At 38.6% G+C, this 11,430-nt stretch overlaps 1 protein-coding gene across 1 annotated transcript in view; it reads left to right on the top strand.

Moving 5' to 3' along the window:
• Positions 1–662: 662 nt before the first annotated feature.
• pias2 (protein inhibitor of activated STAT, 2) overlaps positions 663–11,430 on the top strand; it is a 22,318-nt gene continuing 11,550 nt past the window's right edge. The window contains exons 1-7 of the mRNA XM_020599311.1: positions 663–739; positions 3,957–4,144; positions 4,864–4,951; positions 5,101–5,151; positions 8,094–8,228; positions 8,372–8,477; positions 10,677–10,750. Of these exons, the coding sequence (XP_020454967.1) occupies positions 4,940–4,951; positions 5,101–5,151; positions 8,094–8,228; positions 8,372–8,477; positions 10,677–10,750 (378 nt within the window). The 5' untranslated portion in view covers positions 663–739; positions 3,957–4,144; positions 4,864–4,939. The remainder of the gene's footprint in view (positions 740–3,956; positions 4,145–4,863; positions 4,952–5,100; positions 5,152–8,093; positions 8,229–8,371; positions 8,478–10,676; positions 10,751–11,430) is intronic.

Consider the following 11,430-nt stretch of genomic DNA (forward strand, 5'->3'; position numbering starts at 1 on the left):
CATTTTAAAACAATGAATGAAATCTATCCATGTAAAGAATTGTTGTACCTTAAATTTGGGCTTGACACAAATGTATGTACATTTTGTGAAAATGACATGGAATCACAGGAACATCTTTTCTTCAGCTGTAGTGTGTCTTCTTCATTTTGGAAAGCATTTTGTCAGTGGTGTTTAAAGGATAATCCGTCTCTATCTCAATTAAACTATGAAAATATTCAATTTGGTATAATTTTAAAGGACTCAAGAATGGAATTTATGTTAAACAATTTGATAATTATGGCAAAATATTATATACATAAATGCAAATTTAGGAATTTGACCCCACATCTCTCAGTTTTAATGAAAGAGCTTTCTATTCTGTGTGATTCATTGAAGTATATAAACATGAAACTGTCACAGGAATTATATCAAATATTAATTAATCTTCTTTCCACAACCCCAGAAAATGTAAATGAATGTGTTGAATAGTTTGTTTTTTTGTGTCGTTTGGCTTCCCTGTTTGTTTGGCTTTCCTGTTCTATTGGGATAATGTTAGTTAATTTTGAACTTGCTCAGTCTTTGTACTGTTCAGTATTTGTATTAGACTTTGTAATTGCTTGTCTGTTTGGTTTGACTTAGAGTTATTACTCTGCCTCCTTGAGCGATAATGGTACTTGTAATAAGTTGTGGCATCACCTGGAAGTAGTCACGCGGGCGGGATGATCAGAACAACAAGATGGCGGAGAATGAAGAGGTTCAGGTATACGAAGAGACAAACATTGATGTTATAAACTTATGGCAGGATTACAACATGCAGGCATAACTTGTAATGAGTAGACCAGTTGATATATGGCGTTCCGCGTTGTGGGGCAAAGAGGATAGATCACTGCTAGCCATGAATGTGCATTTTCAGATAAGTTCGTTTACATATCGGTTGTTAGCCATAATGCTAACAATTCAGTTAAGACTAGCCGGTCGCTAAGAGGTTCCTTGTTAGCTCGCTGGGTACAACTAACGCTAGTTGAGACCATGCTGGTATTTATACCGCTGTATTGATATGCGTATGTTCAGTGGCATTGTGTAAAATGTAGGAAAAGAAGTCTGTTAAGAAACATTAATTATTTCTGTAGCTAGGAAATCGATGGCATGCAGCGGATAAACTCGGTGTTCAAGCTTAACGAGTGGCCAGCCAAACTATCTCGGTGGTTGTTCGTAGTTGCTGCAGATGTTGAAAACGGGACGATGACCCGTAGCTGTCCTCGTGAATGCTACTGTGTCATTTGATCGTCAAAACATTTTGTTTGACTTTTGAATCTTATTTAAGTAAAGATGTCACATACGGTAAACTCTCGAATCTTCAACGTTGCATGTATTTAACAAAGCTGCTCGGAGCAGGTAAAGACGAAGTGACTCTCCATTTTTATTAAGGTGTCTAATGTATCTGATACGTCTTTGGGTTCTTGGTTGAGTAACCGTGTAATGTAGCTACATAAAAACACGTATTCGCATTTTGAACGTAAAATAAGACATAAAAACAACGGGATTCAAACCCGCACGCCTCTGTAAGAAACTAATTGTAAATCAAGGAGCAAGCTCTGTGCACAACCAGGGTGGGAAGTACGTAAGTACATTTACTTAAGTACAATTTTGAAGTACCTGTACTGTACTTGAGTATTTTCATTTTCTGCTATTTCATAGTTTGACTTCGCTACATTTTACATAAAATGTGCTCTTTACTCAAAGCGTTTATTTGATAACTTAAGTTATTTTTCAGACTGAGATTAAACAAAATATAATCATCAGACTGTATTGGTCTCATATACTTCAAAGTATAAGCATATAAAGGTAGTTAATATTAGCCCTACCCTTTACCAGCTGTAACATTAAATGTGATGTACACAATACTTCATCAGTAATTGTAGTCCAGTAATATGATATACAGTAATGTGAACTGTGCCATTCTGCATAATGAGTACTTTTGCTTTTTGTGCTTTAAGTGTATTTTATGCTGTTACTTTAGTACTTAAGTAACAGTTTAAATGCATAACCTTTACTTGTAACAGAGTATTTTTACACTGTGGTATTGCTACTTTTACTTAAGTAAACAATCTGAGTACTTCTTCGACCACTGGTTGCCACAGTATGGTCTTGACTTCAATTGTTTATACAATGGCTGCAGCATACAGCCAGCTGTCGCTTACCAACAGAAGCAGTCGGATCAACCGGTGACCACTCCATACATTAAGATCTACATCTCCGATGTCTCCAGAGCAAATAAGCAGCCATTTAGATTATTGTCTGATTTCATTTTTCTATTAGTTAGTTATGTTTGCTAGCATAAATGTGTAAAGATGACAAATCTGCATAAATATAGTCTACTGTATGTATAGGCCTACTGTGTGACATGATATGCTATAGTCAAAACTTACTACATTCAAACATTACATAAGCCTATGTGATTAATTTAATAACCATCTCATTCCAAAACCACTGGCATTAATATAGGGTTGATGTGTGCACAAAGTATGTCATACAGTGTGGGGAAATAGGGGTCACAGTGCAGGCAGCAGGAGGTAAAAGTTTGTGAGACGTATATAAACTGAGTTGCTAGAGTACTAGAACATGCGTACACCTCATTTTTGAGCTTTAGGTCACTTCTAAGATGATAATTCACTGTTGTAACATTGTAGATAAGTCAAAAAACCAGGAAAAGCATGCCATGGGTTGTTTAATGTTGAACAATGTTTAGCCAAAAGTTAATGGCGAGATGCCTTGCTACCATAAATATGATTTAATTGGTTGGTTGTTTTTTCCTCTAAAAGACTGGTCTTGTGTTGAAATGTGCTAACCCATTGAGATACAGTATGTTCCCCATGTTTAAAAACTCTTTCGCGTAGCACCCCCCTCGGTGGTTAGTTAGTCTTAGGTTAGGGTAAACAGATCTCGATGGGGAAACGCATTTTGACACAACACTGGGCTTTTGTCAAAGTCTTCTGTCTTGTGGAAATGTTTCCCCCTGTTAAAACTTTATTTCCATTAGCACCCCACTGTGTTGTTCAGGTTAGGCTAAGGATAAAGTTCTTCTGCTTCTTCAGTGTTTGTTGCCAGTTGGCATCCAAGACATTGCATTACTGCCATCTTCTGGTGCCTCCTAAATTTCCATCTGGTTTAATTTTATTAGTCACTTCATTTCTCCTTAGGCAATTTAACACAATCCTTCTGTTTTGGACCCCTAAAATCTAGTATGTTTTGTAAGTCCATTCCAGACACTCGGTGCCTTCTGAGCTCATTTATCACATCTTCCTATTCTCATCTATACTTTCTGCAGACTTCATGCTCACATACTCAACTGTTTATAATTCCTTCCAGAAGTTTATCTCGATGCTTACCTATTCTATAAATCATACATTTCAATTCCGCTTTCACAATGGCATCGGTGGATGTCAGGCAAGCTCACATAAATGCTCAACAGCCTAGATTTTATGCTCATTTAAGGAGATCTTTAAACTATCACGTAATACTTGATTTTGTTTGAAAAAAAAGTCTCGCGAGCGAGAGTTTGTGAGATGAGTATTAACCCAGTTGCTTCTCCATAGAAATACTAGAATATGCGTACACAACATTTTTTGAGTTTTAGGTCATGTCAAAGATAATTTGCCGTTGTAACATTGTAGATAAGTTTAAAAAAAACAAACAAAGAAAAGCATGCCATGGGCCCTTTTACACAAATGTTAGTGCTCGTCCGTGGTTCGTGCTTAGCGGTGGTGTTTAGCTTGTTTTTCATGTTTTAGTGTACCCATTTATTCCATTCACAGTGTCACAGTATTTGGCTTTGTCTGGCACAACAAAAGGCATTGTTAATCATTAAGGGTTGAAGACTTTGCATTTGGTTGCGTCCAGTGGTGCTATCATAAAGACACTGTTGCTCTCTGCTGTGAGAGGAATAACTATAGTGACCACTTGCTCATCTCTCTTAGCAGGAGTCAGTTCCGTAACACAGACTTCACCCTGTTGACTGGTGAAACAGCTGTGTGGCACAACATCAAAACCAGCATGAATCTCCAACCGCCAGCCCCTGTCATCCCCCCTGTGCACCCCGATGTGCAGATGAAGCCCCTGCCTTTCTATGATGTTCTGGACATCCTAATCAAGCCTTCAAGTCTAGGTCTGTGGTCTTTTCTTTCACTTTTCATGTAGTGGATAATATGTAGTTTGAGCCATGGGTCTTGCCATATTGACTTATTACGATTGACTTATTGCCGTATTAATAACTGTGGTAATTGAAGTGATAGCTTGTCCTAATTTTTAATTAAGTGCTGTAATGCTATAGTGGTGTTCTGCTGTTCAGCTGACCTGTCCCCTCTGCACTAGCCCTCCCACAGCAGCATGTTGACTGCTGCCCTCCTCCTACATCCCTGTCTTGCTGCTTCAGCAGCACTGGCTTAAAAAAACCAAACACAGAGGAGGAGCTATTGACAGATGGTCCATCGTTATGGTTGTCATGTGTTTGTGAGAGAGCGAGTAATGGAACAGAACACAGAGAAGCTGAGGGAATAAATGCACTACACCTGAGACTACATTGAAATCAAATTTAACCTATTTTAAATCGGTATGTGGCGGTCAATGTTGAATGTTCTAACTGAGTTAGAATAGGCATTTTTGCAGAATTACATTTACAGAAGATCTTGAAAAGACTTTTCAGTTTTACTCGTTTAGTTGTATTACTTTAATCTCTGTATTGTTAAAATTGAGATTAAATAACCATATATTAAAACATGTTACAAAATACACATGCTTTCAAAGGGTGTCCTAATTTTTTCACATGACTGTAATTTGTCTGAAGAATAGCATTTGTACCTGACTGTCATTATTTGTGATTTTTAGGGGTGAGTACCGCACAGAGGTACCACCAAGAAAAATATTTTATCTTCGCCTTGACTCCACAGCAGGTTCGCGAAGTATGTATATCCAGGTATGATTAGTTTTTTTTTGTTTGTTTGTTTTGTGTGTTTTTTTTTTTGTTTGTTTTTTTTCTTCTTATAAATACCTTTGTTATGCTACACTTGCTGAGAGTGACGTACTCTGTGATGTAAATGATAAAGTGGCCTTGTGTGTTTACAGGGATTTTCTTCCAGGTGGCAGAAGGGACTATATGGTTCAAATTCAACTGAGGTGAGAATGTTCATTCTTCTGACCCATAAATAATAGAGATCTTAAATACTCAACAATTCTGAATGTGAAAGAACATTATACTAAGAAACCCATTATTTTTATTAACCCCCCATCTACGTGTCAATATCTGTTTTCTAAAAATGGTAAAAAAGCTCAACACAATTAATGTAACAAGTGGTTTCTATAACTTCAACACAAAATGCATCTTTTTAATGACTTCTGCAGTATCAAAATTATTCGACCCCCTCATGACAATCGTCTTTAATACTTATTAGATCACCCTTTTGCTGTCATGACCTGCGGCAGCGTTCTTGAGAAATCTTAGCCCATTCCTCATGGGCAATTGCCCATGAAGAATGGGCTCAGGGGGGTTAAATAATTTTAAGACTGAAGAAATCTTTAGGTTGCATTTTGTGTTGAATTTGGAGAAACTACTTGTTTAATTCTGCTGAGCTATTTCAATTGTTCTTGTTTCATGTGTTCATTGCACACTGTTGAAAATTTGTACATTTTGCCAGTACACCTAATTTGCAATGGAGGATGAATAATATTGACTGGAATTGTACATATATTTGCACATGGGTCTACTGGGAGCATAGCTCGTTGTGTAGCCTAACAGCAGCAGCAGGAAGGCAGGACCTGCAATAATGCTCCATCTTACACTTGGGGTGAAGCAGTCTGTCATTGACGGAGCTGCCCAGTGCTGTCACCCTCTCATGCGTGGGGTGGGAGTCATTCTCCAGCAGTAGATTAACTAATATGCGCTTGTCTCCCACCACCTGCACTGGATCGAAAGAACAGAACTCCTTGACCAGTTTTCTAGTCTTTTCCTGTCCGAGGTCGAGATGCTGATGCCCCAGCAGAGCACTATAAAAGATGACTGATGCCAGAACTATATCAAAGAAGGTCCTCAGGGGTGTCCCCTGCAGTCCAAACAACCTTAGTCTCCTCAGCAGGTAGAGCCTGCTCTGGCCTTTCCAACTAAAACCCCTTTCCAATTTATCATGAAAAGGTATACCACAATGTTAAACACCTCCAGTAAATCAAAAATTGCACCTTTATGTTGCTTGTCCTAGTGTATTTCGATTTCTCCTCATTCTGGTGCGCCAAGCAGCAGTTTGTTCACTACTGCCCCTGGTGGTCAGGGGATACCTGTTGGCATGGCCACAAGCCAGGCAAAGTTAAATTGTTTATTAAAAAAAAAAAGTCTGCTACTGAGTGCTGCATTATTGTTTATATACATTTATCAACATTATGCAAAAAAATGCTGATTATTTAGTAAGGGGCTTTTTTTCATATTTTTCATTATATTTTTTATTTTTATACCATGATAAATATTGCATCATAGGTTGGCATGGTGACATATTAGTTAGCGCTGTTGTCTCACAGCAAGCAGGTTTGCAGTTCCAGCCCTGGCTGACCCGGGGCCTGTCTGTGTGGAGTTTGTATGTTCTCTGCGGGTAGTCCGGCTTCCTCTCACAATCCAAAGACTGATTGATTGGCATCTCCAAATTGCCCATAGGAGTGTGTGTGGTGTCTGTCTGTGTCAGCCCTGTGATAGACTGGCAACCTGTCCAGGGTGTGCCTCTCGCCCAGTGTTAGCTGGGATTGCCCCCCGTTCAGGATAAGCAGTATAGATGATGGATGGATGGATGGGCACTTTTATATTGTGGCAATATTGTACCATGACTTTTTGGTACAGTTACAGTGCCTTGCGAAAGTATTCGGCCCCCTTGAACTTTGCGACCTTTTGCCACATTTCAGGCTTCAAACATAAAGATATAAAACTGTAATTTTTTGTGAAGAATCAACAACAAGTGGGACACAATCATGAAGTGGAACAAAATTTATTGGATATTGCAAACTTTTTTAACAAATAAAAAACTGAAAAATTGGGCGTGCAAAATTATTCAGCCCCCTTAAGTTAATACTTTGTAGCGCCACCTTTTGCTGCGATTACAGCTGTAAGTCACTTGGGGTATGTCTCTATCAGTTTTGCACATCGAGAGACTGAAATATTTGCCCATTCCTCCTTGCAAAACAGCTCGAGCTCAGTGAGGTTGGATGGAGAGCATTTGTGAACAGCAGTTTTCAGTTCTTTCCAAAGATTCTCGATTGGATTGAGGTCTGGACTTTGACTTGGCCATTCTAACACCTGGATATGTTTATTTGTGAACCATTCCATTGTAGAATTTGCTTTATGTTTTGGATCATTGTCTTGTTGGAAGACAAATCTCCATCCCAGTCTCAGGTCTTTTGCAGACTCCATCAAGTTTCCTTCCAGAATGGTCCTGTATTTGGCTCCATCCATCTTCCCATCAATTTTAACCATCTTCCCTGTCCCTGCTGAAGAAAAGCAGGCCCAAACCAGGATGCTGCCACCACCATGTTTGACAGTGGGGATGGTGTGTTCAAGGTGATGAGCTGTGTTGCTTTTACGCCAAACATAACGTTTTGCATTGTTGCCAAAAAGTTCGATTTTGGTTTCATCTAACCAGAGCACCTTCTTCCACATGTTTGGTGTGTCTCCCAGGTGGCTTGTGGCAAACTTTAAACGACACTTTTTATGGATATCTTTAAGAAATGGCTTTCTTCTTGCCACTCTTCCAAACATGTATTGTAAATAGGGGGGACACTTATTCAAAACTTGGAATTACAATACCTTCTCAGTGGTTTTGCTGAACAGTTTAAACTCATATATCACCACTTTTTTAAATATATATATATATTACTGAAGAGGGTTCTTATTTTTATGTATATGTTCAGGCTCTAAAATATTTCTTTGCGTTGTCAGGTTTTGCTTGTCAGAGACAAGTTGCCCACAAGAGGATAATTAACCTAACAGTCTTTGTTTTTTTTTTTAACAACCAGTCCAATTAAAAAGCCAATCCAAGAAAAGTATTCTACTATAAGGATGCTGACAATGTGTTTTATTCTTGTAGGGTTATGCACCTCCACCAAAAAATGGTGTGGAGCAGAAGAGACCAGGAAGACCTCTCAACATTACCTCCCTTGTCCGACTCTCATCTGCAGTACCAAATCAGATTTCAGTGACATGGGCACCTGAAATTGGAAAAGTAAGAACAAAAATGTCATTGAAACTCTTTATTTTTCCACTTTTTCTGTCACTTGATTTGGACATCATCTTTGGGGTTCTTGACAGTGAGTTCTCTGTTAAGATTGTTTGATCATATCATTTTTTTTTTTTTTTTTTTTTAAGACCTATTCTATGTCTGTGTACCTGGTGAGGCAGCTGACATCCCCATTGCTGCTCCAGAGGTTGAGGATGAAGGGCATCAGAAATCCAGACCACTCCAGAGCACTAAGTAACTATGTAGTCTGCCACCATGACAGCACTTCAGTGTTTCCCACTAGAAGTAGTTATAAAGCGGCAGTTATACCTTCATTTAGTCACATATGACCAAAGCTTTTCAGTGGAGTTGCAATGATTAGTCAATTATCAAATCAAAATTTATTTATGTAGTACTTTAAAAACATCTGGTTGACCAAAGTACTTTACAAGGACAGGGAAGAACTAAAATAAATAAGATCAATACAGGAATAAAACAAAATAGCAACATAAACACAAATTACACAGAATCAAAACAGTGTGACTGGACAAAAACCCTCAGTGCAATACCTGTAAATGTATACCTTGTACATATTGGTCCGTTGAATCCAGACTGTGTATATAGTACTTTATTTTTACACCTAAGGCACATTCCTTTGCTTGATTGCACATTACTTCTTTATTTCTGTTCTCAGCCTTATATTGGTTACTTGCCCACTGCTGCCTTACATAAGGCCACGTACATATGGATTGAGAGCCACTGTACCAGAGTCAACTTCCTTGTATATCCAACACACCTGGCCAATAATGCTGATTCTGATTCTAAAAGAATCAGACAATACTATGTATTAAAAGTTGTCGAGTCTGTAGATGATCTAATATTGGAAGGTAAACTATTCCACAATTTAGGAGCTGCAGCAATAAAAGCGCGGTCACCCCAGTGTTTGTATCTGACCCTGGGAACCTCTAAAAATAAAAAACTGGCTTGATGATCTGAGCAATCTTGTAGGTTCGCACCAACTCAGCGAGGTAGGGCAGTGCCAAATCATTAAGAGCCTTAAAAACAAAAATCAATAGCTTAAAATGAATTCTAAAACTGACTGGAAGCCAGTGAAGAGAGGCCAGCACTGGGGTTATATGCTCTAATTAGTTGATGTACAGAAAAATAATCAGCAAAGTATTTAGATAACTGAATAAGCATTTTAGTTTTTATTATGCTTTATTATAGTTTATTGAATGACAATGTGGTGGCACAGTGGTGCAGTACTTAGCGCTGTCGCCTCACAACAAGAAGCTTCCAGGTTCGTACCCCGGCCAACCAGGGGGCCTTTCTGTGTGGAGTTCTCCCTGTGCCTGTGTGGGTTCTTTCCGGGTACTCCAGCTTCCTCCCACAATCCTAAGGCATGCAGCTTAGGTTGAATGGTGACTCTAAATTGCCCGTAGGAGTGAGTCTGTGGGGTTGTCTGTCTCCAAGTGTCAGCCCTGTGATAGACTGGTTACCTGTTCAGGGTGGACCCTGCCTCTCGCCCAGTGTCACCTGGGGTAGGCTCCAGCCCCTTGTCACCCTGTTCAGGAATAAGCGGTATAAATAACGAATGGATGGATGATAATGAAAATAATTATTGCAGGCTACTAGTCTTCACAAATCCCAAAATAATTGCCTTACCTTAAAGGCATCTAAACTGTGGGGTACAGATGCAGGACAAAAGACCCAATTAGGAGAGGAGAAACATTGATTTTCCATGCACTAAATAAAAATAGTCTCAAGGAATATATTTATTATATAATGGTGCCCTGTTTCAAGCAACACAGTCTGTCAGGCAAAAACTGACTTTAAAATGCACCCATCAGTATTCTTACATGCACGAAAGAAATCAAGTTACTCTGTAAAATCAGGTCAAACATGTTAACATGCACTGTAGTAATATGGTTATGAAAAATCTGTACATTTGCAGGTCAGTAATCTCCCCTACCCTGGTCTTTTGAAAACATTACTTATTGTGTCTGTAGTAGTGATACCTTATGGTGCACTATTGTTTGTGTGTGTGTGTGTGTATTGGAGCGCTGATGGTGCAATAATTGTTTTTAAAACCTTTCATCTGTGTGTGTGTGTGTGTGTGTGTGTGTATATATATATAGAGAGAGAGAGAGAGACCAAAAATCTTTATTTTCGCCAGACTAAAGCTACATACAGAAAGCATGTTTGTGTAATTTCTTGCGTCAAATATAGAAATTAAGTTTCTTGCATACTATTATATGATTTAGTCAAATTAGGGAAATCAAGTTATTATAGAAGACTAATTCTATGGTTGGGAACCTACAACCATTTGTTTCATGAACTGTTGTGATCAGAGAGAAGGTGACTAGGAGTTATTTGGAGTTCTAAGTTACTTGAATTTTATACCTACAAATGAAATGTTTAATTTGTATTCTTGCCCTGCCCACTATGTTCCAGTTAAAGAGAAGCTGACAGCAGATCCAGACAGTGAGATTGCTACAACAAGCCTTCGAGTCTCACTTATGTGTCCGGTAAGAGAAGCATCAACTTTCATGTTATTCTGACAATGTCAATCGGAACTTGGTAGAGGAAAGAGAACGTTCCTTTCACAATTGGAACACTATGTACCGTTTCCATGAATCAGATCAGGGTATCAGCATGCAGCATTACTTTTTGTCACCATTTCACTTCTGAAAGTACAACTAGCAGTCTGAAAAACCATATAAATGTAGGGTAGCTTAAGGAACTGTTTAGACCCTTTTACTTTTTCCATTTCTTACACAGAATGTGAAGTTTTCATGCCTTTTTGAATTTTGGTTAAAGGTTCAAGGTTGAAAGTGTTTATTTGTCATGTGCACAGTTAGGAAACGTGTTTCCCTGTACAATGAAATTCTTACTTTGCTGTCCACATAAATGCCACAAAATACAAATGAAATATAAAGTAGATAAAGAAGTAACACAAATCTAAGGCACTTTAAGCATCAACAAATGCAGCAATATAATAAAAAATTATAACAATGTATGCTGCATGGGAGCAGCATGAGCAGCCGTCAACAGTCATTGTGCAATTATGCATGTGCAAACTGAGAATGTAAACAGTACATGACGTATTTCCTGGTAATAAACTCCTCAGCTGTTTAGGAGTCTGATGGCAGAGGGAAAGAAAGAGTTTTTCAGTCTAGTGGTCCTGCATTTCACACTTCTGAACCTC

The sequence above is a fragment of the Monopterus albus genome, unplaced genomic scaffold (assembly GCF_001952655.1).
Source record: "Monopterus albus unplaced genomic scaffold, M_albus_1.0 scaffold40.1, whole genome shotgun sequence".
Taxonomy (NCBI): domain Eukaryota; kingdom Metazoa; phylum Chordata; class Actinopteri; order Synbranchiformes; family Synbranchidae; genus Monopterus; species Monopterus albus.